The sequence below is a fragment of the Aspergillus ochraceoroseus genome (genome assembly GCF_002846915.1).
Source record: "Aspergillus ochraceoroseus IBT 24754 chromosome Unknown P175scaffold_5, whole genome shotgun sequence".
NCBI classification, from domain to species: domain Eukaryota; kingdom Fungi; phylum Ascomycota; class Eurotiomycetes; order Eurotiales; family Aspergillaceae; genus Aspergillus; species Aspergillus ochraceoroseus.
The window spans coordinates 1,243,500-1,271,080 of NW_024468480.1; the positions used below are offsets into that span (position 1 = coordinate 1,243,500).

A 27,581-nucleotide genomic window follows, 5' to 3' on the forward strand; every position below is an offset into this window, starting at 1 on the left:
AGAGGACCTACCAAGCCTCTTCGATGTCAAGAAGCCATTTGCGAACACCTTCTCTCAAAGTGTTATCAGCTCCAGTCAGGAGACGTTTACGCTCCCTATCAGTGAGACCAAGCTCCCCTTCAACATCTTCACGACAATGTTCAGCGGTAACACTGCGGACAACTTCTTCAAGTGCGCCTAGCACTAACTTGCGGCATTCGGAGCGGGGAACTTCGAGGGAAGGGATATCTTCACGAGTGACCTCATTTTCAGAAGTGTTTTTATCATTGTCCTTGCGAACTCGCGAGGGTGAGGGAGCCCGAGAGTGCACCAACGATGAAGGCCCACTCTGCGCCAGAACACGCTCGAGAGCATCGACAAGGGTACCGTCCAAATCCATAACAGGCTCCTCTACGAAGCGTTCCTCCACCTCGGCGAGGTCAACCCCGTCCAAACGATAGTTAGGTGGGGTTGCTTTTGTAGAACTCATCGCGTATGAGAAGTAACCACTGAACTGCGAAGTAGACATGGAACCTCCCGATACATGGCGTGGAGTCCCGGGATCAGATGGGTTGGATGGTGACACTGGAGTTCGCAGAGCACTGGCCCCGACAACTCTGCGCCTCAGGCGTAACCGCTTGACTGAGAAGGTCCGAACATCTGCAATCAGGGTTGTGGCAACATCAACCCACCTGTCTAACCCATCTGGGTCTAAAGACAAAGCGCTACTTGGAGTAGGTTCGGCTTGCATCGCACGCTTGATATCGGCCTCCAAGTTCGAGTAAGGACGGACTGCTTGAAGCAAAAAGTCATCATGAAAGTTCTTCAGCCAGCCAGCAACATTGATGTTGGGGCCATCATTATCCTTGGAATGATAATGAAGGCCCGAGCCGCTGCTGTGGGTTGATGCCAAAGCATCAAGACTAGTCACCGATGTTCGTGTCTTCTTTGGTGACGCCGTGGTAGACTCGCCAGACGAAGAAAGAGAAACGAACCCGGGCAAAGGAAGGTCCACATCTACAATTCCATCTTCTCCTCGAACAGACAGTTTGAGCGACAAGTCTTTGGCCTGGTCAGTTGTGGACGACAGGTCGTCTTGAGTATCTGCTTCAAAGGTTCGTTGAGAGTTTGACGGCTGAGGGATGGAGATAGTAGCGCTGGTAGCAATCTCCGAAGGCGCTCCTCCCGAAGTCTCTTTAACCATCTGGGTGAGAGTCGGGGGGGTTCTTTTCTGTGGGACAGCATACACAGACGCCGAGCGTTGGCGAGGCTCCGGTACCGGGCTATTACTGCTATCGTCGGTGGAGGATTCCTGCCGAGAACTCCACAGGCCGGTAAAGAAGAGGTTACCCCAGCGGCCGCCACCGCCAGAAGGAACACTGCTATTGATGCTGAGGGTCGAGCTTTCGCTCCTTTGCAGGTTCTTTAACAGATTCTCCGATGCCAAGCTATCTATGCCATCTCCAGTATTTGAGTCCGAACCTTCCCTTTCGGGTCGGTTTTGTGAGGCAAAATGCGGGACTGGAATGGCGCCACCGGGAGTCGCGGTTGAAGTAGTCGCAGCGCTAATGTTCTTATTTCGTGCATCCCTCGCATTCATTGGAATGCCCAGGGTTCTGGTGGAGCGAGTGTCTGAGCCACGACGGTGGATAGTGAAATCCAGTTGGCCCAAGGGGTCAACGTCATCTGTTGATCGATGGGCAGTCTCGTTGGACGAAGCGCTGATTGATCGGCGGTGCTGATCTCGGTCGGCGAGATTCAAGCGCTGAGCACGAGATCGCCGTTCTATAGCCTTGCGAAGGGGTTCCTGTCGCAAAACGGGAACGTTAGGTGGGCTCTGAGAGATTGCACGCGCTGAGGCAGAGGTGTCTGGTCGAAGTGGTGACGGAAGTGGGTCAAAACGCTGCTTAGCTGGAAGAAACGCGGACAGAAGGAAGATGAGCCGGCGGGCAGTCATCTTGTCAGGAGACACGATCACCGTTCGGTTTGACAGGCTCGGCTCCGAGTCTTGCTGTGCTTTCTGTTGGAGATAGTGCCGTCGTCGGTACCAGTCTGGACCCAATGCGTTCAGCCATTCTGTGTGGTTTCCAAGGAATGCCGTGATCAGAACGAGGAAGAAAAAGCTGTGCTCCTTGTCTCCAAGGTTGCGTGCTATCGAGCGACCCTCTTCACGCCAAACGCCCCAGCGACTCTGTCCCGTTACCACATAAGGGGTTTGCAAGGCGGTACCGATCCGACGTGCACTTCTGAAAGCTTCATCCTTCAGCTTGGAGTTCACCGCCAGGATGTTGGCAGGGAGGTGGAGAAACGTTTGGTTCGTGCGTTGCATATTTGGCGGCTTAGCGGGTTTTGGGTGGATTCCCGTCGAGTCCACTTTCCTTAACAAATACAGGATCTCGTTCCGGGACAGTCTCTCAAGGTGGGAGAGGGTTCGGTTGATGATGTCCCAGTGGTCCACCAACAAGTCAATGCGCTCGTCTAAGCTAGCAGGGGCAGACGCAAGAAAAAGACTATCATCAAAAATGCCGCCACGCCAACGGTAGTCCGAGTCCAAGGAGCAAGCTGTCCCTGGCTTAGGAGAGTCCTGCCCTTGAGCACTGAACCGGGAAACCGGTCGCCCAGCTTGACGAGACAAGACAGGGATCTGGATCGTGATAGCTACCGCATACATTGGCGTTTTCTTCTCCTTGATCTTCTTGCGCTTGCTTACATCAGGAAAGGGAAATCCTGATTCGGGAAGAGATTCTTGGTACGCAGATGATGGAAGCTGCTGCTCATGTCGGTTCGGAGAAGTTTCGCCCGGTTCTGGTAAATTAACGCTGAACATCCTTGTTAAAAGAATGGTGACTTTCGACCGAGGTTTGGGATCGGTCCCACGCTGTGCACTAGCGAATGCGGCGGAGCTTCCAGTCGTGTACGATCGTGTGAAGGAATTCCGCACAGCGGGCGATGTGTTTCCCGTGACACCCGATTCCTCATCGGCAGAGATAATATGCATCTTTGTGGAGGAGCCCCTATAGCTAAACGCGCTACTACCAAATATGCAATTCAATAAACCGGCATCGTTCATATCTGCTGAATGACGTGACTGGCCGGGGTCCTGGAGTCCCCCTACCAAAGCCATTGTCGAGCTTCGGCCGCGAGCCCGGGAAAAGGCACCGGCAGTTACAGGCGAGGTCCGTCGTGTCTCAGCTGCGATAGTGAGCGGACTTTGCTCTGCCATAGACGAATGGGCCAGATAAGCCCGGCGTCCACGGGAGAGGGTTGAGCCGGTACGAACATGTCGAGAGCCGGAGTGCTCAAGAAACTGGGGTTCCAGTCCGAGCCCAGGGGAGGGAGAGGTCGGTTCCGATAGGTCGGCTCGAGTGTCGAGTAGCACACAAGGTTCTCTATCCCCGAGCGAGTTTTGCGCGATTATCACCCGAAAATCCTTCACAGGGTCCAACTCGACGCCGCCCCGATCATCATAGGCACCAGCTGCGGAAGCATTGGGGGAATTGAAAGCAGACTGGAGCGGGAAGGTATGGATATTGGAACGTCGAAGAAGACTCGCATCGGGGAATAAAAGACCGGAAGTATGCTCCTCCTCGGTAACGGACTCGAGTGGTTGGGTATGCTTGACAGAATATGCTGCCGGGTTTAGGGTTGAAGCTGCGGTGTTTAATAGTCGGCCCAGCATTATGATGGTAAAACAGGGGGGGCTCGACAGCCACACAACAAAAATAAGAGAAGAAAAAGAAAGAAAAAGAAGAAAAAGGAGAAGAGAAGGAAGAGGAAAGTCGAGATTCCGCCGCAGAAGGGCCGAGGTTGTGCACAAACACGGCAAGAATAAATTCAACCGAACACGCTACTACAGGGGCGAAGACAGAGAGAGAGAGAGAGAGAGAGAGAGAGAGAGGCCAGTAGGATCAAGCCAGGTAACCGGCAGTCAGACAGATACAAACTAGACTGAACTGCAGTTCCCCATCATTCAATTCCACGGAAGGAGGACCATTCTCAACCGATCCGGCGACCCGGGGAGGGAAGGAGGGGGGCAGGAGAGAGATAGTTATAGCGACGGGGAATGGTGTAGTAGAAGTCAGAACCGCCACTTAAAACTAGCAGGAGGGGTGGCCAGATAGAGAAATGATGCCAGAAGGGAATTGAATTGAGAGGGAAACACTGGATATAAGTAGAGTAAGTAAGAGTGAGAAGGAGGGGAAGGAAGAAGAGAGAGAGAGAGAGAGAAGGTGAAAAGAAAGGGCGGTGAAGAAGTGCCGTCTTCTCGCCATGAGGGAATGGAACGAACTATCCACCATCAAAGGATTTATTCGGAATAGGATAGAAATATAGTTTCTTAGGTGGCTTCATGGATCCTAGAGGTAGTACAGTACCTAAGTAACTCACGGTATTCTGATTATTGGGGAATCTCCCTGGTGTGAATGATTTTTGATCCCCCCATCGCCCATAGACAAGTCTGGATAGTATCAGTCATATACGCCTACTAACTAATATATTCCTATTAAATCCAAATCATAATGGTATACTTGGTAGGGACTGGTTTAAATCACATTAACTTACGCCTTTTGCGTCTTGCGCTTCACCTTTTCCACCAGCTTCCGAAGTTCTTCCGTCGTCTCATTAGTATCATCATCCCGAGACGCTCCCTTCTGCAGCTTGTGTTTCTGCTTCTTAGACTCGCGTCTGTGGTCCTCTTCATCTCCTCGCTCATCCCGATCCCGGCGTCGTTTCCGCCCTTCCTCTAGCAGGGCCTTCATACCCGACGTCGCCTTGAATCGAGGATTGGTGGGATCGATCGCGAATTCGTGGTTCTGGAACAGTCGAGCAAAGCGAGAGTCGGTAACATTCAGCTCGAAATCATCCTCGACTTGGGCCGCAGCCTTCTCCGTACGCTTGCCCTTCGTCGTCGTCTTCTTCTTCTTCTTTCGGGCTTGCTTCTCGGCTTTGTCAATCTCATTCATATCAAAGTGCTTCATTCCGGCCTTGCGGTCATCGTCCATCATCAGGAGCTCCAGTTCTGCTCGTTGGCTTGCTGCGACGGCTTCTTCCGCTTCCCGCTCAGCGCGCTTCTTGCGTTTCTCGTCCTTGCGTCGAGCCGCGGCCGTCGCCTTACCAGTAGGATCATCGAAGAACGGGTCATTGAAACCAAGGTCCTCCTCTGCCTCTTGTGGCTGCTCGGGCTCTGCAGCGCTGCCCTCCTGCTCGTCCGCCGTTTCATCCGGTTTACCCTTGAGTTTGTCCTTTCTTCGCTTCTTCCTCTCGCGCTCTTTGCGCAGATACTTCTCGATCGTGTTCTCCTCCGGGTCGTTTTCGAAGACGGTGTCGCGGTTAGGACCGCCAGCCAGGCCGGATGTGAAGGTAACCTCCATTTCGCCGACAGGTCCATCGGAGGACTTGGATTCTTTGGATGGTTGCGCCCCCAGGCCGAGGAGTGCCCGCATCCTTTGCCTTTCGTCGTCCTTCTTGGAGACCTTGGAGCCCTCTCCCTGGGTTCCAATACCGATATCCACGCCTCCCTCTTCCTCATCATCCGAGCTGTCACTGGCCAAGTAAGCCTTCAGGTCATTCTCGTCAATATCCTTCCGACTACCTCGGAAAGCCCGAGCCTGAGCTTCCTTGCGCGACTTATCCTCCATATCCCACGTCAGTTTCACCTTGCTGTGCTGAAGGGCGTCGGTGACAAATTCATTCGGCTGGTACCCGTCTGGAATCCGCTCGCATTCATCGCGCGGTCGGTCGTCCGAGAAATCCGTCTCATCTGGCACAAACCGAAGGTCGAAGAAGTTGGCGCTAGATAGATACTCGGCGCCGTCCACTTTGTCGTAGACTTGCTTCGCAGCCTCCTTCGAGGAGAAGGTCAGAATCGCATAGAAATAGCGTAATCGGTCGAGTTGGTACTTCCGGAGCTGTGTAGAGTTGAATTCCTCGCCCTTGTCTTCCTTAAGGATCGATTTCTTAATTTTCTCTTCCTCCTCCTCGGAATCCAGCTCCTCGTCATCTTCCTCGTCAAACTCGGATTCCATTTTCGCCGCAAAAATCTCCTTTGGTGGGCCCTCCGTTTCCTCCTTCTCCATTCTCTCCTTTCCAAACTCGCTAGGATAAACCGCAACCTTCAGAACGCGACCCCCAATGGGTGTAAAGCTGGAAAACACAGCCATCAAATCCTCCGCTCGGATATTGTCCCAGTCAAGATTAACCACGGCGATTCGATCCGTCACCTCTCCAACGGGTACATCCACTTGCTGCTTATCAGGGAATTCCAGTTCCTCATCCTCGCCACGCAACTTCTCTTCGTCGTCGTCGTCGTCGTCGTCATCCTCTTCGTCCTCTTCCTCGCTTGACTCCTCCTCGGAAGACGATGACGACGAGAAGCCTCCATCGCGCGCAGGATCGTAATCTTTGCGATCCGCCTTTCTCAACTCCTTAAGAACGACTTCATCATCGTCAATGCTGATATCATCATCTTCTTCTTCTTTTTCTTCTTCTTCTTCTTCTTCTTCTTCCTCTTCCTCGAGTCGATAGAACCGCTCCAGGTGCTTCTTCGTATCATCACGGGCGAGCTTCCGCCCGTAGCGATCCACCGCAGCATTCCTCGAGAAATCTTTATCGTGCAAGATATGCGAGAAACGTTTGTCGAGTTTCACGTGTGTGTGGCGCTTGCTAGGAAGACGATAGCGAGGATTGGTTTGGATATTTGTGAATCTAGGATCGGCTGCAAGCGCCAATTAGTCTCATGATCAAGGTCAATCCAATCAGAGTCTCCCGGTTCCCTTGTATGTTGGGAATGAGAGAAGAAGAAGACAAAAGACCTACTAATCACCGAGCCTGCGTCACGTTTGGCTCCGCCGCCCTTCTTGCCTTTCTTTCTGTCGGACATGGTGGCAGTTTCGCAGGTAATCAAAAGAATGTATATAGAGAAGACTGAAGGATTGACTTCCCGATCGAGTCAAATAGAAAAATGGCGTAAGATGGTTCTTGCGTTGGTGGTCTTGCTGTTTGTAGGGAAAGGTTTTTTGATGCTGGATGGGGGTTTTTTTTTTTTTTTTTTTTTTTGGCGGGCGGAACCACAGAATCTGCGGCCTTGGAGATGGTCCGTGCACTCCCGCCAGATCAAGACGAATAGTATAGCCTGAGGCCTCTATACAAATACTTCTGGTTGAATATGTTGAGGCTACGAGAGGATTTCGAGACATCAGTCTAGATTTAAAAGATGTGCATTCGGTATATCTAATTTAGTAGCAAGAGACTCGTCATATCCTGGATGCTTGATCTCAATATCTCAATGAACGGTGCATTTATATATATATATATATATATAGGAGATGGACATAGATTTACTACATATATGGGCGAGTAGCTAACATCCAAAATATCTCTTCTCCATCCATCGAGGCTCGCGTTCTTCTTCAATACGACCAACAATAACCTTGATGGCACGGTATACAGTGCTCAGCCGTTTAAGGCCGATCTTACCTGCAGCACAGGTCACAAAGACAATTCTCGACTCCTCAACACCGTGGTCAATCAAGACACGGACTGCCATTAACGCGGCTCCTCCACTTGACATTTGAGGATCAAGAAGCATTACTGTGGTATGATTTTCGATTCCCGGCGGCAATTTGAGATAATGTAATTCTGGTTCTTGATTACGCTCGTTGGTCTGAATCAGCACGCGTCCAGTAATGCAATCTGGAATGGTTCGCTTGAGAGCGGTTTCAAGGCAAGACCCTCCTCGTAGAATAGCAACAGCGGATACCGTGCCTTGCTGGCTCAGTCCATGATATGTCGTGTGTTGGGGTGTTTCTACCTCCCTCGGAGTGTACGAGGTGCTGTCAAGAGCCCTAGTCGTTTTGTCTCTGTTAGCTCTACGTGTCCATCGATCATTTGCATTCGTAAAGACGATACGCACTTCTCTATCAGCAAAGCAGCCAGTCGGTCAAAGTAAAACACAAAATCGACCTGCTCCGTTTCTGGATCTTGCAAAATTGTGTTCATTCCGATAAACTGTGGTGTTTCTGGCATGATCACAACGTTGGACGATAACTGTTCCTCCGAGGCGAGAAGCCCTAGTTGATGGAGAGCTGCACTATGCTTCTCAGACTTTTCCTCTAGTTTATGCTGGATGTGTTGCACCACCATGCCTGAAAGGTTAGCATCCCCCCCCCCCCCCCTTTAAAGAATGTGAAAAGAGTTACTTACCAATGGCAGTTTTATTTTCAATTCCACGGGGGATAATGATATCTGAAACTTGGAGTTAGAAGGATGGATCCGGAGATAAGTCGGGCACTGTACTTGTGAGAGCTTACCTGAGACGGCCCTTTGGGGTTCAACGTATCTTTTATATGACGGCTTGACAAAGGTAAACCACTGCTTGACGATTCCGTCGATATCTCTCCCTCTCTCCCGAACATCGCGGAGAACTGCGCCATCAGATTAACATTCCATAGAGAAGAACACCTAGATGACTCACTTCGACGTCCCAAACAGACATCCATGTCTGCCTCTACAAAAATCTGGCCCGGGTGAGTAAGCAACATCAGGGGCAAGAAGAGATCAATCATACTTTGACATCTAGAAGGTCCATGATCCTCGGATCATGTAATGCGAGAATACCCTCCAAGATGATAACATGAGGAGAGTAAAGAGGACTCGTATGGGCCTGACGTTGATGATGAGCGAAAGAATAGACTGGAATTTCTACCTTCTTTCTTCACGGCCATCACGAGTTGTCAGCATACCTGTATCCCAGGCAATAATCAAGAGGATCAGATCGCATATCGAGGAGTGTGAGGAATACCCTTGCTTAAGATCTCTTAGTGTCTGCACCAATGCATCAAAATCGATAGCATCCGGCGAATCAAAATCAAATTCATTCGCATGTGCTTTGGCATGTTGTTCGGGAGACAAACTCTTGTAGAATGAATCCTGTAAATTATTCCATGGTTAGACTTGTCGACTCCAGAGCTGTTCTATCTTGGGGCTGGGTTATGGTTCGGGACGTTGATAAGCCATACCATTACAAGAATGACTACCCACGGCAGGTTTAAGGACTTCACAATTTCCATTGCCACGGAGGTTTTACCAGAGCCGGAACTGCCAGCGATCCCTATAATACTGAGGTCCGTCCATGGTGGGGAGTAGCAGCTTTCTTTTTGGGTGGCGGCTGAAAAAACCGGCGAGATAGACTCCATGTTGCCTACTGTTCCTGGGTTGTCGGCCTGTTCACCTTCACAAAGACCTGTGCTTGTCAACTGTCAAAACAATCACACAGAAGGAGACAAAACAGGAGCAAGTAGGCAACAAGTGTCAGAACTAGTAACGATGATGGGGCTGATAAAGGCTGGAGAGACTCGAGAGAGAGTCATTTACAGTGTGAAATGAAGCCTTGTCCACCCAAAAACGAACGCCAAAAAGTTATTTTAAGTGGTTATAGCTTTCCAAATTGGGTTTAGAGCTGCTGGTCACGGTTTTTTGACTCGATCAGAGCTGTAGAACATGCCTTTCTCTCACCTTATATTTTCAATTTTAACACTGAAGATGAATTTCACTTCCAGATCCAGCTCGAGCAAGCTTTACTGCATCCTCACTGCCCTTTTCTGGCTTGTTTTCTGCCTGCAACTTCCCACAGTGCTGTTGCCCACTTGCACCAATCGGGACTAGACTGGGGGCATGACCTTCGCTTGCCGCTTCGGCCAAAACGTGACCTCGTTTTCTTTTTCTTCTTCTTTTCTTCTTTCCTCCTGCTTTCTTTCTTTCTTCTCTTCTCTCCCCTCTTCTCTTCAGCATCCTCATGGCTCCCGTCTGCGAAGCTCTCCATCTTCACAGACGGCCGGTTCACTATCAGGGCACTTGAGAGTCCTCACAATCCCTTCATCCTTTCGCCATGGCTTCTGCTAATTATTTGTCTCCTACGTCCTCGACAGCAACGCCAACATGGCGCCACTTCGAGCGAAAGGTCGATGAGGTTAAGCCATCCAAAACGTACGTTGTCCCCTTGTTTTTTTTTTTTTTCTTTCTTCAAATGATGTCTTCAAAATCAAGTTGGGAATCTCTCTGAAAAATCGCTGAGGAGAACATTTTAACTTGTCTTTCTGATCTGCAACCCTACCTCACGAGTGTTGGTTTCTAGAGTTCAAGTATTGTTCAACGGCTAACATTCTGAAGTGATATGAACCATCTGGTCATGGACTATTTAGTGACTAATGGCTACCCGGCCGCGGCTCAGAAATTTGCACTGGAAGCCAATATCCAACCAGTGAATATTGCATCTATTCGGGAACGGGTAGAAATTCGCAATGCTATTTACTCGGGAAATATTCAAGCTGCAATTGAGAAAATTAACGAACTGAACCCTGAGGTAAGAAGAAAATTTTTTTCTCTCTTCGGCCCCACACCACTACCCTCTCCCCTCTTGTTATGATTAGACAGAGTTTCATGCACCACTCAGAACGCCCCTTTTGGGGTTTGTTGAAAAACAAACATCTTCAGTCCTCAGTATGAACAACAAGACTCATAATTGCCTCATTGTCGCTGTCGTCATCTTATTCTTGACATATGCTGACCCATCGACACAGATTCTGGATGAAAACCCATCTCTGCATTTCTCGTTGCTGCGCTTGCAGCTTGTGGAGTTGATTCGCTCTTGCACGCTTACCCCTGATGGAGACATCAGTCCGGCTCTTGAGTTTGCCACATCACAGCTCGCTCCTCGCGCACCAACAAATCCTCAGTTTCTGGAAGACCTGGAGAGGACGCTCGCGCTTCTGATTTTCCCCCGTGAAAATTTGACTCCATCGCTTGCTCCTCTTCTGCACTCCGACCTACGTAGGGATATTTATGCTAAGGTCAATGCAGCCATTCTGCAAAGCCAAGGCGCTCGTACCGAAGCCCTGCTGTGCGACTTCGCCAGGCTATACGCCTGGGCGGAGCAGCAAGCACGGGAAGCTAAGAAGGACATCCCCGATAAGCTAGACCTTGGACTTGGGGATTCCAATAGCACAAGTAATACCTCTCAACATGCGAGAGGGCCCAGCCAGAATGGCACCTCTAACGACACTGTAATGACCAATAACGGAGACATTGATCCGATGATTTCGTGACGGGCTGGGCCTGTCGTGTAACCACCAGCGGTATGATGTTGAACTCTAATATCTTAATGGCCTTTGTGCCCTCCATGATTGATGATACGCCTCGGACGTTTTGGCATGGCGTCCGTCAACTAGACATTGGTGCATACGCATGTAATCAATTGCGCTTCGAATGAGATTATTGCTTGAATTTTCCTTTCTCTTTTCTTTTTACATTAAAATACACCCCCCCTCTCCTTACTCGGTATGTGTAGCTCCATGTCGCCCGGCGTCATACGGGTAAAATCATATCAAAAGAGTAGTATACACCTATTCGCGATTTTGTGATCACATCTTCTCAACCCTATTGAAATGGACAGGGTCTATCTAATGTAAAAGTAGCCTCCAATTAGTATCCAACCCGTTGCACTGGCACAATCAAAGAGCAACGTTGCCAAACATTTAGAGGTATATGCACAACGCAACACATAGCCAAAACATATCTATGTACAAATATATCCAAATACCCAACTTCTTCCCTAGTCCTATTGCTCTATGTATTCGAGGTATGTATGAATGAACGCGAAGTAAAACCCCCCGAGTAAGAGCCAACCAAGTCCAGGCAAGGGAAATCCATGCAAAATAAATCCAAAAAGAGAACAAAAGCAAACGAACTTGATAGATGTGAGAGAATATATAATTGGGATCCCCCCCCCCCCCCAAAAAAAAAGATAAGGAAGAAGAAGAAATCTTTCAGTTTGTTCTGTTTCTTTTGGATCTACCGATCCAAAACTTAGAAGCTCATGAGATCTACACAAAGCAAAAGGGTTAGAACGGAGAATATATATATATATATATAGGGAAACGGGAGGAAAAGGCGGGAACGAACCTCTTCCAAAGAGGGCTCTCTTAGCCCAATCCATAGCAAGCATACACCGGGTACGCAAGCTGACACTTTCAGTGAAATAGATACTGCGCCAAATGTACATGGCAAGAACGCCGCCGGCGAAATTCATTCCACCAAAGTCGAAGACGGCAGCGTTGCTGACGTACGCCAGACTACCGAGGTGTTTGTAGTTGAAGGGCTTGTAAACGGCTTCGTCAAGGTCGCCGTGGTTAATATCGTTGACTTGCATACCGGGGAGGGCTGCGGCGATCTTGGTGAGTTTTCGGCCAAGGTACTGGCCTTGCTGGTTAGCACGTTGGGCTGTGGCGGGAAGAGAGGTCAGTTTGGTGTCGATTTGGTGGAGGAGTTCGGAGAGTTCTTCGAAGTCCAGGGTGCCCGAGTGGTCTTTGTCGTACTGTTCAAACAGTTTATCAAGACGACGGAGATGGCTGGATGCCTGAGGGAATCGCTTCTTGACACGCGTGGCGAGGTCGCGCCATTCCCTGAAAGTCAGATGGACCTTCTGGGGGTCCTTGCCCTTTTCCCAGGCAACGGTGCGGAGGAAGGAAATGATATGCTCGGCTATTTTGTGTTGAACCGTTGAGCAGTCACCGATGGCATAGACATCGCCCAGAGGGGCTCCAATTAGACGGAGATGGGCGTCTGTTTCAAGCGCATGCTTGTTGTTCTGTGCATCCAGCTTGTCTGAAATTCTCTTGCAAACATCGGCGGGGGCTGTGAATCCACGAATTAGAAAAAAAAATAAAAAAAATTGCAAGGAGTTGGGCGCCAGAATAGATCGACTTACAGACTCCGGTAGACCACAAACAGAAGCCCATGGGAATCTCCTTAACCACTGTTTTGCCATCTTCCTCCTGGGTAAAAACGACCCTATCATCACGAACTTCTTTCACCCGTGAATTTGTCAGGACATCGACATCATCTCGAGCAAAACGAGCCTGCTGATGTTAGGACGGTGGGTTAATTTGGTGGGAAATGAGAGAATTACCTCTGCATATTTCGAGAGGGCTTCGTCATATGTGTTGAGGATGTGGCTACGGCTCTGGATGATGTGGACGGAAATCTCGTTTCTCAAGATCTTGGGGAAAGAGTGCAGAAGGTCCTCGTTCAGAAGATCGAAAAGTTCAGCAGCGAACTCAACACCGGTCGGGCCTCCGCCACAAATGACGAAGGACAATAGACGTCGGCGTTCTTCATCGTTGGTTGTCGGCAAGCAAGCCAGCTCCATATTGTCCAAAACCTTGTTCTTAACCCGGCGCGCATCGTCAATCGATTTCAAAAAGTGGCAATTCTCAAGGCCTTTGACTCCGTGAGGATTCGTCACGCAACCTGGAGAAATGATGGTGAAATCAAGTAAGTCATCTTCCGACAAATGCAAAGGGAGTGGGTGAGCCTGGAGAGTTCATCAATCGACATACCAACACCTATCACAAGCTTGTCGTAAGGGAGGTAAAAGCTTTGTTTCTGCCCTTTAGAATCCACCTGGGTAATCTCCACCAGCTTTTCCGAGAACTCGATATCCTGTGCCTCACCCTTGATAAAGTGACCGTTAATCCGCTGAACAATCCGTCGAACCGGCTCAACCAGCGACCTCAATCCAAGAGTCCCAACCGTTGCCGACGGCAACATCGGAGTAAACAAGAAATAATTCGTTGGCGAAACCACCGTGACATGGTAATCACCAGGATTAAGCTGCTTGAGTAGGGCAATGCTGCCCCAACCCGTACCCAGAATCACCAGTCTCGGTTTATCCTTTTGGGCCAGCATAGCCTCCGAGTCACTGTCTCCCACAAGAACTTCCGCGATGGGCAGGTTCTTGGGTCCTCCACGGCGTGGGTTGAGCGCCAATTCCGAGACGGGGATGTCCTCCGCACTGAGGTCTTCTCGATAAGTGGACGCATCATAGATAAAGAACGCTACCACGGCCGCACTGCTCATAATAATGAAAAAGCCGCAGTAGGCAAAAGACTTGAAGATCGCATTGCGAAGACGCAGCTTGCGACTCGGTTCACTTACCTCCGCATCTGTTGCTGCGGTGGTGGTCTGGTGTCGGACGGGGAATCGAGGGCTGAAGAAGGCACGCGAAACAAGGCCTTGGGGGATGGGACTGCGACGATTCTGCGATATGGACCGACCGGCAGTGAGCCTAGAGAATACTGGAGACCTGGACGCATGCAATCTCGACGACAAGAGACTGATTCTCCGCAGCGACAGGGCGTCCGCGCGACCCCGGACCAGCACGGCGCTCATGGCTCCACGAGCAGTTGGGGAGGGAGTAGATGACGGGCACTGTCACACCAGGAGGAGATGGCGGTCAACGTCACAGAAAGGGAAATATAACGTGAAGAGAACACAGCGATTGGGAATGATTCAAGCAGAGAGAGAGAGAGAGGGAAAGAAAGAGAGAGAGAGAGAGGAAAATCAAGGGCGGGACATGGAGATACAGCTCACAACGTCATTCTGCCGCCCCAAGCATACAAGCGGCCCACTTGGTCTCAGCCCTTGAGAATTAGGACGTGAAATGGATATAGAAATAAATAAGAGGATTGATTGGATTTGGTATTCTTTTCATCCTCATCGTAAAGAATAAAATTATGAGTCAAATCATACCTACTCGCCATGTGTCTTAGAACGCCGTTTTCCAGTCCCTCCCCTTTCCAAAATGCACCCCCCTCTAGATAATAGACAGCCAAAATACAGCGTAAGAGCCGGACGCTTACTCCCAACCCCCTTCTTCTTCGGGTTCCGTGCTCGCTCTCTTCTTCCCAGACCCAGGTTTCCGTCCACGGGGCCGCTTGCTCGGATTCTGCCCTGAGACCGAACTCTTGCGTTTGGCGGGCCGCTGTCCCGCAATCCAGGGAGCCCCAGGGTCATCCATCTCGCCAACCCCGTCGAAGCCGTCTCCTTCTGCATCCTCATCGTCCCCAATCTTGAACTCGTCATCAATAGAAAGTAACGTAGCAAACTCTCGGCATTTTCCAATCATACTCTGCTCGCTCTCCAAGCATGCCATGTTTCGCGCAATCGCTTCCCAGAATTTATCGCCCGTGATTCCGTGCACCTTGGTTGCAGACTTGTTGAGCTCCTTGGCGCCAGCCTTGCTATTCTTGTTCCGAATATGCGCGGCCACTCCATATAGGCGGCGAAGATAGGTCCGAGCCTCCCAAAGCATAGAAAGGGATGCAGCCGCCACGGTAAGAAGTCGTAAGGTGGCCGGGTTGATGTTGTGGAGTGGCATCGCGTTGACCGGGTTCTCCGCCATAGGCTCCGCGGCTCCATTGACCGGGGGGGGTTCAGATTTGTACGGGAATAGCTCGGTTTCGATGGTGTGAGCTACAATTGTCCCTGTTGCGGAGACGATCCGTTCCATGCAGCTGATGGTGGGCACCAATTCCGCGAGCTGGTGATAATCGAAGAAGGCCAGGTTCTGCGATATAAACCGGGCAAGGAGGAGATGTTCGGGAGGATCCCCGCTGATGTCAAGCTTTTTCAGCTCAAAGTCAACCTTCGCGCATAGATTTGCCAGAAACTTTTTCTGGTACCGGCTATTGCTGATTTTGACAATCTCGAACAATGGCCCAAGCTTCGAACCGTATGGGCGGGCTAGGGCCCCCATGGTATCACCAACAACGTCGCGTTGATAATAGAACGCCTCATGGACCGCACGCATGTATTCCCTCTCAAACATGGATTCATACTGTTGGTGGAGCATCTTATGCGTCTCAAATGCTACCTTGGCAATAGCGGGGACGGTAGATGTCTCTAGCGAAACCAGGACTCCGGCACACTCTTTAGGGTGAACAAGACCTTGTCGGTTGATGCTAGCAATTAATTCAATAGCTGTCAGCGCATATGAATCCTGTCGTGATTGCGCAACTCGCAGCATGTTTTTAAGGAAGTGCTGAGCGATTAACGCGGCGGCGCCATCGTTGTCGCTCGCTTTCAGTGACCCGCCGAGTCTTGTCGTATTCTCGAGGTCCGTAGCTTCGGCCGCTGACAAGACGGTCTTTTCTGCCTTGCCCTCGTGCATGGCGAAGAAATCTGCAAAAGACTTTAACACAATGTTTTGAAGGCTCGGGTTGTCTTCATCGAATACCATCGACAAGACACGTCTCGATTCCTCCCGGCCGAATTGCGCTGGCCACGATTGGCAAATGGAGCCCAAACTTTCAAGCGACATAACGCGCAACTCGAGCGGCTGCGTTTTCAGAGTGAATGGAATAATTGAATCAACCATCAAGCCTGCCACTGATCCGCCTTTCCAGGATGGGAATGCGTTCTTAAAATGCGGCTCATATTTCTCAAGGTCACAGTGTCGACCCACACAACCCGCAATTCGAATATAACTTTTAGCTCTTGCAAGTACAGCAGAATTCGTGCTGCTAGAAAGGTCAATGTTCTTGTAGTGCTGAATGGGTTTCAGAACCGAGATGGTGAGTTTCACAAGCCGGTCGGTATTATGCAGGACCCCGTTAATAGTCCACAGACAAGCCATAACCTCGTTCAGCTCCGAGCGTGCAAGTTTAGCAACGCTCTTGAAGAGGTCATTTTGCACTTCCTTCAGGAGGGTATTGTGAGCGGTAGAAAGAAATGGTAGGACACATCTGTAAATTACCACCACGGACCGGAAGAGAAAGAGATCTTCCGCAGTGGCCAGATGTCCAATATATGGATGAAGAGTCTCCAGTTGATCAGGGCGAAATAACTTTGCATTGGCTTTCGCGAACACTGTCACAGTCTGCAGCAAAGCCTGCTGGAATTCTTTCCCGGAAGACTCGTTATCCTCAACCAACCTCTCGAACATAGTAGAAACCATGGCTTTGCATACTTTGAAATTCAGGGAAGACGACTTGGAAGAATCGGACAAAAGCTTTTTAAGACACGCACCAAGAGTGTCGAGCGCCGTTTCACTCCTTTGAACTAAATTGGCAAATAATGCCACTCGTTCTCCAAGGCCAACCTTCAGTTTAGGGTTATCTTGAGATGAGTCAATTAGTTCGTGGAAAGGCGTAAGCCAAATTTCTTCAAAGGTCTGACGTGCTAAAGCCGCGACGCTCTCTTCAAGATCAACAGTTCGCTGAAGAAAACTATCTAGAATAGCTAGCTTTAACTCCAAGCGCGTTGTCTTCAGATAGATATCTTTGAGCAGCCCGATGCAGCGTTTTCTCACTCCAGCTGTTGGATCGGCGGCACAAGCTAAAATGCTTCGGCATCCATCTTCCTCCAGCTTCGGTTTCAAAATCATACATTTTGCGATCAGAGATAGTGCAGAGTCGCGGACCATAGGGGAGGCGTCCGTCGCACACCGGAGAATTACACGCATGACTGAAGCATCTCGGTCGAGAAGACTAGGGTCTTTCTCAAGCATATAAATTACACTCTTCAAGCTGCGGCTGCGCACCTTAGCTTGATCGCTGGTGATTGAATTGAGAAGAACTTTCAAGATGGTATCGAAAGCCTTGCAGAAACTCGAGTTTAAGACCGTGAGAATGTAGGCAAATCTACCATGAGCAGTTGGTATCTTGTCGAATTGCCTAGAGTAAAATTAGTCTTGAATCCCAATGGTGAGCAGCTGTCAAGATCTAAAACATACCTATGGGTTTCCAGCCAAAGGGGGTCCGAAAACAGGTTTGCAAAGAGCTGGACGAGGTTTTCCGTTGCATCATCATATGTGACCCCATCTTTGTCCTCGGAGTTGTAGTAGATGGAGCAAAATGTTTTAGCCCATTGCGCTAGAAAATAGCCTCTGGCGCTAGTGAGCTGCCAGTTGTCTAGGCTGTGGTCCTGAATAAAGTACTCGAGAGTCATGCGGTAGGGGCCGTCTGAAACAACAAGGTCCTGAGGGTGCAGGGCGCGGTTTGAATACTCATCGAAAAGTTGTTTTAGATAATCGGCGAGCTCGGTGTCAGACTCCTCCATTGCGGGAAGCAGGTGTTGGGCAGTTGAAATAAGGTCAGATATGGCAGAGCCCATCCAGCCCAGAAGTTCAAGGGCCATGCTTTTTGCTGTGGCAGGGCTCTTATCCAGATCAGCAATACTGACCATATGAGATGCCATGATGCGCAGAAGCAACTCTGCGGCAGGCCAATCTGTAGATCCTAAAACCCCGATCAAATCTTCGGTAAAGAGATCAAGGATATTTCGGTATGGTTGGTCGCCGGTTTTTGTAGATGTCATTGCACGTTGGACAATGAATTTCACAATATACTGAGCACTTCGTACTGCATTATCGTACAGGCGATTAACCTTCGCTGCTAGGCGCTCCAAAGACACATCGGGTTCGTCATCATCGTCAATCACTTGGCCATCCCCAGCAGGTTCATCCTCCTCCTCTTCCTCTTCTGATTTGGGAATTTTGCGCTTATGCTTAGCAGACCTCGACAGCGGTGTGTCCAATGCAGTGGTTTGGACAAGCTGCATCACCAACGCCGTTAGAAGCTGAATATTTTTGCCATCGACAAGCTTGAACTGTCTGGCACTCTGACGAGTAGATGGGAGCTTTTCTAGTGAAACCAAGATTTCGTCAAGAATAAACGGACGCTGGGCCGGATATTTTGAAAATATCTTCGCCAACACATCCATCGCCCCACGTCGAACGGACTCATATTTTTGATAGCCGACCGCTGAGTCCTTTTCTGTGTGAGAGTTCTCCACAAAGATCAGTTTTGCAGCGAAGAATTCGATCGCCGTGATGGTTCCTTCCGAGACATCAATCCGGGCAAGAAAATCGGCAAAAAGACTTAGGACGCGTTTGCTTTGCTGAATCACACTACCGATAGCACGTCGTTGCTGGGAAAAGAATTCAAAAAACTTTCCCTCTTTGCCTCCGGGACGAGCTTCCACAGCAGGAATGATACAGTGATCAAAGGCTTGATTAAGAACATTCGGAATGGCTTCAATCAAATCTTCGGGGCAAAGATCCCTCTCTGTCTGGGAACCAGACATTGTCTGAAGCAGAGTGCCAACCGCCAGAAGAGCATTGTGCATGTCATCTAATCTCCTCAACCAATCCTGAGTCACCGACTCGTCAGAAGCATCTTCTAGTTTCAAATCAGGAGATTGTGCGGCAATTATGGGCTTTTCACAGAGCTTTTGTATTCGAGTCAGGTAGTCTGAAGGGATGTCTTGGAGCCTATTAAAGCTCACTACCTTCTTGATAGCCTTCTGGAGACGCGAATGCGCATCTGAGGAGAGAACCGGCCCATTGATCTCTAGTGAGTGTGGGGAACTGAAAATTACGCTTGCTCGATCAGGGCCTGCATCGGAGGATACAGGGTCATATTGATTCTCAGATTCAAAGATATCATGGAGCAGATCTTGCAATTTGACCAAAGCAGCATCTGCTTCCTCCTTTTGATCTTTCAAACGAATCGCGGCTAAGTTACCATCTCCACCGGCGCTCAGCTTCCTCTTCTTTGGTGCAGAGTGGCTGTTGTCGACGTTTGGCAGAGGTTTGATTGGAATAACCACAGACAGTTGGCTCGAGGGTTGTGGTTGCTGGTTGTACGCTGTGGGAGAAGGTTTATGATTTGAGGGTGGCTTCTTGTCAAATGTAATAGATTTTGGGGAAGGCGTTCCGTCGTCAGTCTCTGATGGTGTAGGATCTGTCTCTTGTAAGCTGGAATTGTCCTTTAATGGTATCCAAGTATCCTACATCGAAATGCTATATCCGTGGAGTCCAACATCATTTTGGCAAATGGTCCGAGGGTATTACTGCTGGAAATGAGGCCGTGAGAAGCACCAAAGGAGGGGGGTGGGTTTCGGTTTCGTGTAGGTAGTTTGAATTTGCTTGAGGCACAGGTGAGCGCAGGCTAGAGCCCTTAAGACGAGGTATTCTTACAATTCAGTCAACTGCTCGCCGTCCAGCAGCTGTTGCAGGTATTCCCGGGACGTCTCTAGACGATTTGATTCATGTTGCCCAGATCGAATTTCGATATTAAGATCGTTTAGCGCAATACGGCCGGACTGAAGGATATGATTAATGGAGGTTGTAGTGGGAGGTCGGCCGACATCAGGACGCAGGATGCAATCTAGGAAAAGTAAAGGATCAGTGACGGTTCACATATCTCTCGGGGTATCACCGGGCCTACCCAATCCGAATATTGGCGTGCTGTACATGGGTGAGTACTGTAAGGCCATCTCAACAGCTAATGGCCTATCCCGGTGCTGCAATAGACCCGGAGAACCATTGTCCTGCGCCTGAAGATGGCTATTGATGATGACCTGAACGGCCGGATGCCGGTTTTGGTCCATGGTTGGAGGGCAGCAGTAGTCTGTCTCTATATTAGAGAACTGCAGTTGAAATGAGGGGGTGGTTATGAACGCGGGAAAGACATGCTCCGCTCAGAGACATGGCTATCAGACACAGGAACAAAAACCCATCCCCTTAAACATTCATCCTCAGCTGCTCATGGCAAATGCCTTATATCGGTGCAATAATTCCATGCCAGGCACGGTTGTCTTGCCGCTGCCGTTTCTGACCGCCCGGCACTAATGTACTCCGTGGATTATGGGCCGCCTGTGCACTAGAATTCTTTCCGAGCGGAATCGTTTAAAAAAAAAAAAAAAAGGTGACGAGACGTAACCAAAGACCGCGAAATCAAGAGCTGGGACTTGAATTGTGAATTACTCTTTTACTACGTCTCTATCAATATGTCTACAATTGGATCTCTGGTATTTTGCACAGACTGTGGCTCCCTACTTGATGGCTCAGTTGGTGATCCAACCAGGATTCTGGTTTGCGATGTCTGTGGCACTCGAAACAAAGGTGAGTAGCTCATATTTGAACAAGTGAGAGGAAGGTCAGATGCATCTGGTGCTTACTGACCTCTTCGATTTAAGATACTGTGCCCCAGACTATCATCTCTGAGTCCAAGCCAAGCGCGTTTCCTTCGACTCTGAGAGCCAAGCGCTCCGCCATTCAGACTTTGACCGCTGCGGACAGAAGGACACAGGCTACGATCGAGAAGACCTGTCCGAAATGCGCGAGGAAGGAGATGTACTTTACGGAAGTGCAATTACGTAGTGCGGACGAAGGAAGTACTATTTTCTACACTTGTATTTGCGGTTATAAGTATGCATCCCGTTTCTCGTCACTGGCTTCACTTCGAACCTCTGTGCCTCTTTACTAATGTTCTACCACAGAGAGACTACGAACAATTAAACAACAAGCAAGAAAATCTATTTTGCATTCACAAGTATACATCTATGGGAGTGGAAAACGATTAATTCCCCAATATAACTGTTATCCTTTCGTCAATCAAGCAGCGGGCACTGCAGCAAGGTTTCCCGTGCCCGGAACCAGCGCATATTCTATTTCCCCATTCTTTTCATACTCTGCCATGTCAAGAGCCACAATGATGCTGTCTCGGACCACCTGCTCCGGATCGTTCAGGAATTTCTTCAGAGTCTCCTCCACACCGTCGACATCGCCTAAGCTGCCAAGCGCTTCCGCAGCTTCGTGTCGCACCATACCCAGCTCTTCTTGGTTGCTGAGTGTCTCTGTGAGGCTTGGAACGGAGGCAGGGTGGCAAAGCTGACCGAAAACAAATGCGACTTCGTGACGGAACAAGGCAGAAGGGTCCTTGAGACCCTTGGCCAGCGATTCGACAGCTTGTGTGGCGGTGGGAAGGTCCGGGGGAGACGCAAGATCACGCAAAGCGAACATGGCACGGTATCTCTGGAACAAAGGGAGACTTGTGTCAAGCAATGCTCTCTCCAAGTCAGGGATCGAAGGCTCTTTGGCTGTCAGTGGCATTGGTGGAGCGGGGTCGATCGAAGTGAAGTCACTAAAGCATGTTAGAATATAGAATAGCGATAGAATTAAAAATCCACGCGTATTGGCAGGCGGGAAAAAAAAAGGTGTTAAACTTTAACGACTATAACATACCTAGGCTTCAGCTTTTCAGCCTTCCTCTCCTCTGAATTCTCCCAAATGATTCTGTCCACGGCAATGTCACATGTCTCTCTCACAACCTCAACCTCGTCCTTATTGTCTCGCAGCGTCTTGAGAATCTCCAAGCTACTTTCGTACCCCAGAGCACCGAGAGCCTCAGCGGCCTCATGACGGCACATCGCATCTTCCTGGGGATCCTTCACTACCTCATGGAGGTATGGAAGAGCATCCGGATTCCGAGTCTGGCCTAGACAATATGCGAGTTCATGCTTGAGCAAAGCAGACGGGGACGAGAAAGCGGCAGCGATCGCCTGGATCGCTGGGAGTGTCTTGTCGGTAGGGGGTTGCTGGCACGCGAGATACTTGAGGGAAAAAAGCGCACGGAATCGACGAGCAAGTGGTTGGGTCTCGGAGGTGATGACCGTACGAAGGGTGGAAACAGTGTTGTCCACACCATCCAAGTTATCTGAAGGAGCAGGAGACATATTTTTTTCCCCCTCTTTAAGAGTAATTAGTAGAATAATATAGTAAAAAAAAAAAATTAATCGGTAAGAGGTCAAGTATGAGGGGGAAGGGATATATTGTAAGTTTTTTTTTTTAAGGATCTTATCATGCCCAGATAATAATAAATTTTAAGTGGGGTGGCGGGGTCTTTGTGGCTAGAAGTTCAATTCAATTGCCCTGCTTCATCGTCTACCACCCGATTGCTACTTACACGCTGCAAAGACTGAGGGGTTTGGGACCGCATACGTTTTGACCGTCTACAGATCTCTTATGTCGCAAACTTGACACGGTGGAGAAGCTATACAGAAAAAATGACAGTCCAGCCTCCTCGTATAGAGGAAGGCCTAATGAGTCCCCCGCACTTCCGTGGGAAGATCATCTTCATGAGTAAAACGGAATATAGTACGCATAAAAATACATCAGGATGGGCGGGCAATTGGGTAATGAAGCCCCATCCGATCCCTTCCAGAGCTATGGTGCCCCGTTAGTTGTAGATAATAGCCTTCTGAGGCAGACCTGGACACCTCAGACCAGTAAAACGAGGCTCTAAATACTTCGTACTTTTTTATTGGTGAAAGATATTGCTCTTGTATTCCTCTCAACCTGGTGTGTTAGACCTGCTTCGGCCTTCTTAACAGCTCTGAGTGGCAGGGTTCCCCTCATCAAACACTTATGTTGGACTCATGTACATGCTGCTAAAGGGACGGCAAATCACTCACGCTTCTAATCCAGAATGTGCCAAGTCAACGTTGCTACCAAGATTTATACATGCGGTTGCAGGGTCAAAGAAGACATGAACTTCGTGCCCTGCAAGGATATTGGCACCCCTAAGTGCCCGGGTCGCATTCCCAACCCACTGGCCTCACATAGGGAGAGGGGGAAATGCGAGAGATATGGCTGCCCGAATCCATGATCGATCAGCTCTACGACCAGCATCGAAATTCAAGCTTGCGATGCCAGAAAGGTTTATGAGAAGGGGGTGGTGCGCAGTAGGCGTATGTGGAGGGTTGAGGGCTCCTCTCGAAGGGGCATTGAAGGGCCATTGATTATGACACACTAGTTCAGATGGCATTTTATTTGGTTCAGTATAACCGCACACATCACGATTTCATTGAAATTTGTGTCATTCTTTCTCACCGCATCAGAGTCTCAAACTGCCAACACTGGTCTGCAATCAGTGCGCCCAAATCAGAGTATTCTCCTGCCCAGCATCGTTGAATCACAACTCCGGCTTCCAGTCCGTCAACCGGCGGGCACCTTTTGGAGGCAAACATATCGTCAACCAGTTCTTGGTATTTCTCCATCTCCTCCAGAGACTCGAATGGACCTGCAGGCCGGTAGGGCCAATGGCCAGCCATTATCGTCTAGTAAATGGACCCGAGGCTGAAAATGTCCGTACTTTTCGTCGATTCTGGTGGATTGCAAGGATTAAAAAATCTAGCATCGGGCAAATCTAACTTGGGGAGGAGTAAGATTGGCCTCGTTATAGGCTCCTAATAACGGGGTACTGTCTCGATGCAATTCCAGCCTGTTAGCTGGGGAAACAGGTTGGCTTATTATGTGTTAGGGAAATGACCGGAACAAAGAGATGATAGCCACACCTACCTGAATAATAAGTATCTGATCCTGCTGGAACAAAGATAGAATCTGAGTCATTAACAGCCTCTACCAAAGGGCACTGGTCTGGATACCATTAGTATTAAGTTCTCTAAGTAGTCCCCCCAGCGGGATTATATAGTCAACGAGGGGCCTGTTGCGGGATAGCGTGAGAAGCCATCCCTGATCGGGAGGACGCTAAACCACTCCGGGCCTGTAACGGACACGCACTAAACCCAACGCGGGGGCCTTGTACCTAGGTAGTAAATGTGAATTGTCCTTATACCTAGGTAATCTTATTTTACTTCCTATTAGACATTACTAGATTTTTTAATAGTGTTTATTCTTCTTTATCTACTACAATCTTAATTAGTTATAGTTAGCATGTTCGCGAGGCTCTTTGTAAGAGCATGCTGATTCAGGCAAGCAATATCTATACCATTGGACCAAAAGGTCACCTCTACCCCTATGTATTCAGTTAATCCGCTCCTTCACGTCAGCATCCCTGAGTTAATGGGAAACATGATGCTTTCCAAGCATTAAATCCGAAGAACTGCCTGTACCCCATACTCTGCCTCTAATGTTGGTACTAAGGTCTCCCGCTCTTCTAGCGAGCTGCTTTTGCAAAAGCTCAATGTATTTAAGCCCCTCTCCAGCGTACATTAATCTCAGGATCAAAGCCGCTTTTCCATCGCACAACCAGCACGACGTCGAGCAACCCTCAGCTTTCTATACAGCATACAGGCTTATCTGGTCGCACTTACACTATTGAACAGGTTTTGCAGGAGGAAGTTTCTCCACCGCGTCACGTCTATCGTGCCTCGTGAGTAAACACCAAACCTTCCTAAGGTATTTACATGCTTACACCTCCTTCAGGGCGGATGGTCACGAGTTTACATTAAAGTACATCCATCCTGTCAACTTTAAAGATCTTCAAGACATCAATAATTGCCTGCGTGGCAATGCAAGCCACGTCCGTCTTGCTGTGGATACTATCCCTGACAAGTCTATGTTTGTTTACAGATCATCTCTTAACTCTTGCACCAGAAGGACTTGCCCCTTATGGTGATCAAGAACATCCTCAAGAATGCCCTTACTGGGCTTGCCGAGCTTCATGATCGGGATATCGTGCATACTGGTATTTTTACTGCTATCTTGAAATACTGGTCAACAACTTACTCTTTATAGATATAAAAGCAGACAATATTTTCATCAATTGGCAGAATCACAATGATGGGATTATTATTGACCAAGTTCAACTTGGAGATCTGGAAGATGCAGCTCAGATTCCTCCAGGGTGCGACATGGTCGGGAAACAGGCAGGTAACTGGATGTGGAGGAGTCCTGAAGCCCACGCAAGAGGACCTGTCTGTTAACAAACCTTCTGATATTTTCTCGTTTGCTCTTGTTGTAAGTCCCACATCAGGTAATTTCCCAAGTACAGCTAGTAACTGGCTGCCTAGTGCATCTGCGCTGTCCATAAGCGCATTATTTTCGCAGTTCGAGCAGAAGAGTTGGAAGAGGGTGTTGATCCCCTTGCTGTCGTGATTGAACGGCAGATCTCTTGCTTTGCAGATGAACACGGGCTCAATGGGTTCTTGAAACATCTTGGTGACAATCCCTGGGTTCGCGTTTTCGAAGTGACTCGGGACGGATTCAACCAGGAGACCCCGCGTGAACCATTTGCCTTCTGGAATGGTATTGACGATGACTTTAAAAGCCTTGTATGTGCCATGACACGTTTTGATCCTGGGGAGAGGATCACGGCGCGCCAGGCGTTGGAGCATAGATGGTTTGAGGGCGTTTGATTGGGAGCAGTCAAAGTATTACTACTCCGTTCAATGAAATATTTACTCACATACTGGTATTCAGCAATATAATAGCGCTTATAAAGATCTGGCTACTCTTATAGATCTAAGATCCGCACTAGCTAAATAGCATAACAGATGGTTACTTGTGAATCCTTGGAAGATATGCGGCGAAGCCAGGTTTACTACGCGGAGTACGTAGATGAAAGGGTTTACTTCTGTACACCCATAATACTGCTAAACAAGTCAAATAGGATGCATACTTGGGATCATCAAATTTCAAATTGCCAAAGGCATAAAATAACAAATGAATGGCTTGTTTGGTCTATGAGAGCGGATACATTCTTAGTGATATCTGCATAAGAGGTGCCTATGAAGGGGATACAATTGAACTTGTTAGGAAATACTAGGTGTCATTTTGCTATGAAAAAACCGGCATAATAGACGACAAGACAGAAGTTACAGTCCTATGACGTTGAATAGTTTATTCAAGGCACCATCTATGAATTAATAGGAAACGAAAATGAACCAGTTTTGGGCTGTTCGCTGTAGTGAGTGTCTTTCTTGAATCATATATACCCATGGCCATCGAGAAGCACCGCACTTTCGTTGGTGCAGATGGGGTTTATTCCTGTCTTAGTTGTATCTCAGATTTCAAGACCGCATTGGCACTCGACCTATAGCCATATCATGGACATGATTACGTTTCCTGGCCAGCCATCCCAGCTGGACAAGATATATATGTAGAAATTATTAAAAAAAAAAAAAAGAAAGAAACATCAAAACCACATTTCAAGTCTAGAAATATTCCCACGAGAGCAACCGACAGTTATGTACATACATGATAGAACGACAAAAACGAATTATTTGGTCCTGATGTGCTTAAGCTTCTTGGGCTCATGAACAAAGTTGTTAGCATAAGCCTTGGGAACAAATTTGCGCACATTGGGCTCCTGGACGAAATACTCGTATCCTTGCTTCTGAGCAAAGAGAATGGCATCCTCCTTGGACTTGAAGTTCAGGTGAGTGCCCTGCATGCAATCAGCAGAGGATTGCCAGCCCATCAAGGGGTTCTCCCAGCGGTGTCCCTTCTGCAGAATATCCCAATCCATCCTCCACTGGTGAGAGTGCCAAGTTCCAGACTGTGTAGCAGGCTTCGTGGGACGGTAAATTCTGAATGTTGCGGTTAGTGACTAATACCGACCTCATCGGACCTCATCGGACTTGGGAGGTACATACCTGACCGTACGAGCCTGGAGATCGGTGGGAGCACCAGAGAGAACGGCAGCAGGGACAGTTTCGCCGGGCTCGCTTCCATCCATGACACGCTTGGGGACGGGAGAGAATTTGCTGTGTCTCGGTTAGCCACGATCGTCTGCGTGCCAGTTAAGGGGCTCTGTACGAGGTAGCTTGGTCAATAGTAGCCGCATAATCCGGCTGATGGCGAGCCATTGCCTCAGAGGGTGTTTCCTTCTGGATCAATGAGCTCTCACCATACCGAGTGGTTGGGGCCTCAGAAGGGTTGGTTTTGACGGCCGAGTCGGCTCGGACGGCGGTTGTCGAGACAAAGCGGGCATTGGTGTAGGTGACGAGCCTGCCTGCCCGAGAGCAGGCAAAGTTTCCAGCTCGCATGAGCGACATGATGGCAATTGCGTCTGTGGTGGTGTGGACAGAGCAAGGTGCAGCGGGAGTGAGTTGAGGAAGTGAGGTATGCGACGGTGCCGGTCGTTAACGTAAACCCCAATTTGGCTTAGTGCATCGAGGGCGGCTCCCTGCCTTAGGAACCGCTCATCCGACAACCCGCTTCCTCACGGCACTCCCTCTCA

At 49.1% G+C, this 27,581-nt stretch overlaps 10 protein-coding genes across 10 annotated transcripts; 3 read left to right on the forward strand and 7 right to left on the reverse strand.

Moving 5' to 3' along the window:
* Positions 1-7: 7 nt before the first annotated feature.
* On the reverse strand, positions 8-3,658 carry P175DRAFT_0439602 (uncharacterized protein; the record flags this gene model as incomplete). Its single annotated transcript, XM_040893972.1, has 1 exon — positions 8-3,658. One exon carries the CDS (start codon positions 3,656-3,658, stop codon positions 8-10), a length of 3,651 nt encoding a protein of 1,216 aa, XP_040751479.1.
* A 631-nt stretch (positions 3,659-4,289) lies between these two features.
* P175DRAFT_0517087 (pre-rRNA-processing protein ESF1) lies at positions 4,290-9,357 on the reverse strand. The gene is made up of 9 exons (XM_040898956.1): positions 8,994-9,357; positions 8,777-8,904; positions 8,543-8,687; positions 8,450-8,492; positions 8,286-8,399; positions 8,179-8,220; positions 7,889-8,120; positions 7,453-7,820; positions 4,290-6,691 (listed from the first exon to the last, which is right to left on the reverse strand). The coding sequence occupies exons 1-9, from the start codon at positions 9,168-9,170 to the stop codon at positions 4,536-4,538; spliced, it is 3,405 nt and encodes a 1,134-aa protein (XP_040751480.1). The 5' UTR covers positions 9,171-9,357; the 3' UTR covers positions 4,290-4,535.
* A 377-nt stretch (positions 9,358-9,734) lies between these two features.
* P175DRAFT_0502235 (uncharacterized protein) lies at positions 9,735-11,262 on the forward strand. The gene is made up of 3 exons (XM_040897338.1): positions 9,735-9,960; positions 10,144-10,336; positions 10,554-11,262. Exons 1-3 carry the CDS (start codon positions 9,863-9,865, stop codon positions 11,076-11,078), a joined length of 816 nt encoding a protein of 271 aa, XP_040751481.1. The 5' UTR covers positions 9,735-9,862; the 3' UTR covers positions 11,079-11,262.
* A 490-nt stretch (positions 11,263-11,752) lies between these two features.
* P175DRAFT_0502236 (putative NADH-ubiquinone oxidoreductase 64 kDa subunit) lies at positions 11,753-14,319 on the reverse strand. The gene is made up of 5 exons (XM_040897339.1): positions 13,371-14,319; positions 12,941-13,281; positions 12,740-12,890; positions 11,935-12,666; positions 11,753-11,855 (listed from the first exon to the last, which is right to left on the reverse strand). Exons 1-5 carry the CDS (start codon positions 14,200-14,202, stop codon positions 11,839-11,841), a joined length of 2,073 nt encoding a protein of 690 aa, XP_040751482.1. The 5' UTR covers positions 14,203-14,319; the 3' UTR covers positions 11,753-11,838.
* Positions 14,320-14,668: 349 nt separating this feature from the next.
* Positions 14,669-20,205, reverse strand: P175DRAFT_0439863 (putative sister chromatid cohesion protein Mis4; the record flags this gene model as incomplete). Its single annotated transcript, XM_040893987.1, has 5 exons — positions 14,669-17,486; positions 17,546-19,556; positions 19,607-19,740; positions 19,793-19,982; positions 20,043-20,205. The coding sequence occupies 5 exons, from the start codon at positions 20,203-20,205 to the stop codon at positions 14,669-14,671; spliced, it is 5,316 nt and encodes a 1,771-aa protein (XP_040751483.1).
* Positions 20,206-20,604: 399 nt separating this feature from the next.
* On the forward strand, positions 20,605-21,115 carry P175DRAFT_0533066 (DNA-directed RNA polymerase I core subunit RPA12; the record flags this gene model as incomplete). Its single annotated transcript, XM_040900024.1, has 3 exons — positions 20,605-20,719; positions 20,794-21,025; positions 21,097-21,115. The coding sequence occupies 3 exons, from the start codon at positions 20,605-20,607 to the stop codon at positions 21,113-21,115; spliced, it is 366 nt and encodes a 121-aa protein (XP_040751484.1).
* A 23-nt stretch (positions 21,116-21,138) lies between these two features.
* P175DRAFT_0502239 (deoxyhypusine monooxygenase) lies at positions 21,139-22,409 on the reverse strand. Its single transcript, XM_040897340.1, has 2 exons — positions 21,842-22,409; positions 21,139-21,740 (listed from the first exon to the last, which is right to left on the reverse strand). Exons 1-2 carry the CDS (start codon positions 22,330-22,332, stop codon positions 21,212-21,214), a joined length of 1,020 nt encoding a protein of 339 aa, XP_040751485.1. The 5' UTR covers positions 22,333-22,409; the 3' UTR covers positions 21,139-21,211.
* A 953-nt stretch (positions 22,410-23,362) lies between these two features.
* On the reverse strand, positions 23,363-24,038 carry P175DRAFT_0502242 (uncharacterized protein). Its single transcript, XM_040897341.1, has 2 exons — positions 23,957-24,038; positions 23,363-23,903 (listed from the first exon to the last, which is right to left on the reverse strand). The coding sequence occupies exon 2, from the start codon at positions 23,707-23,709 to the stop codon at positions 23,485-23,487; it is 225 nt and encodes a 74-aa protein (XP_040751486.1). The 5' UTR covers positions 23,710-23,903; positions 23,957-24,038; the 3' UTR covers positions 23,363-23,484.
* A 543-nt stretch (positions 24,039-24,581) lies between these two features.
* Positions 24,582-25,755, forward strand: P175DRAFT_0517093 (uncharacterized protein; the record flags this gene model as incomplete). Its single annotated transcript, XM_040898957.1, is given in 7 exon segments — positions 24,582-24,656; positions 24,685-24,770; positions 24,824-24,962; positions 24,995-25,085; positions 25,136-25,288; positions 25,308-25,357; positions 25,411-25,755. The coding sequence occupies 7 exon segments, from the start codon at positions 24,582-24,584 to the stop codon at positions 25,753-25,755; spliced, it is 939 nt and encodes a 312-aa protein (XP_040751487.1).
* Positions 25,756-26,180: 425 nt separating this feature from the next.
* P175DRAFT_0481006 (ETC complex I subunit) lies at positions 26,181-27,396 on the reverse strand (the record flags this gene model as incomplete). Its single annotated transcript, XM_040895444.1, has 3 exons — positions 26,181-26,928; positions 26,995-27,105; positions 27,158-27,396. The coding sequence occupies 3 exons, from the start codon at positions 27,394-27,396 to the stop codon at positions 26,619-26,621; spliced, it is 660 nt and encodes a 219-aa protein (XP_040751488.1). The 3' UTR covers positions 26,181-26,618.
* Positions 27,397-27,581: the final 185 nt, after the last annotated feature.

Coding starts and splice junctions, on each gene's coding strand:
- P175DRAFT_0517087 (XM_040898956.1), bottom strand. CDS start 9,170: ATGGAGTCTATCTCGCCGGTTTTTTCAGCCGCCACCCAAAAAGAAAGC. Junction 8,688..8,776: donor CTAAGAGATCTTAAGCAAGG/GTATTCCTCACA, acceptor ATGGCCGTGAAG/AAAGAAGGTAGAAATTCCAG. Junction 8,400..8,449: donor TGTCTGTTTGGGACGTCGAA/GTGAGTCATCTA, acceptor CTGATGGCGCAG/TTCTCCGCGATGTTCGGGAG.
- P175DRAFT_0502242 (XM_040897341.1), bottom strand. CDS start 23,709: ATGGCTGGCCATTGGCCCTACCGGCCTGCAGGTCCATTCGAGTCTCTG.
- P175DRAFT_0502239 (XM_040897340.1), bottom strand. CDS start 22,332: ATGTCTCCTGCTCCTTCAGATAACTTGGATGGTGTGGACAACACTGTT. Junction 21,741..21,841: donor GCTGAAAAGCTGAAGCCTAG/GTATGTTATAGT, acceptor AACATGCTTTAG/TGACTTCACTTCGATCGACC.
- P175DRAFT_0502236 (XM_040897339.1), bottom strand. CDS start 14,202: ATGAGCGCCGTGCTGGTCCGGGGTCGCGCGGACGCCCTGTCGCTGCGG. Junction 13,282..13,370: donor CAAGCTTGTGATAGGTGTTG/GTATGTCGATTG, acceptor TCATTTCTCCAG/GTTGCGTGACGAATCCTCAC. Junction 12,667..12,739: donor TTTGTGGTCTACCGGAGTCT/GTAAGTCGATCT, acceptor GTGGATTCACAG/CCCCCGCCGATGTTTGCAAG.
- P175DRAFT_0502235 (XM_040897338.1), top strand. CDS start 9,863: ATGGCTTCTGCTAATTATTTGTCTCCTACGTCCTCGACAGCAACGCCA. Junction 9,961..10,143: donor GAGGTTAAGCCATCCAAAAC/GTACGTTGTCCC, acceptor AACATTCTGAAG/TGATATGAACCATCTGGTCA. Junction 10,337..10,553: donor TTAACGAACTGAACCCTGAG/GTAAGAAGAAAA, acceptor CCATCGACACAG/ATTCTGGATGAAAACCCATC.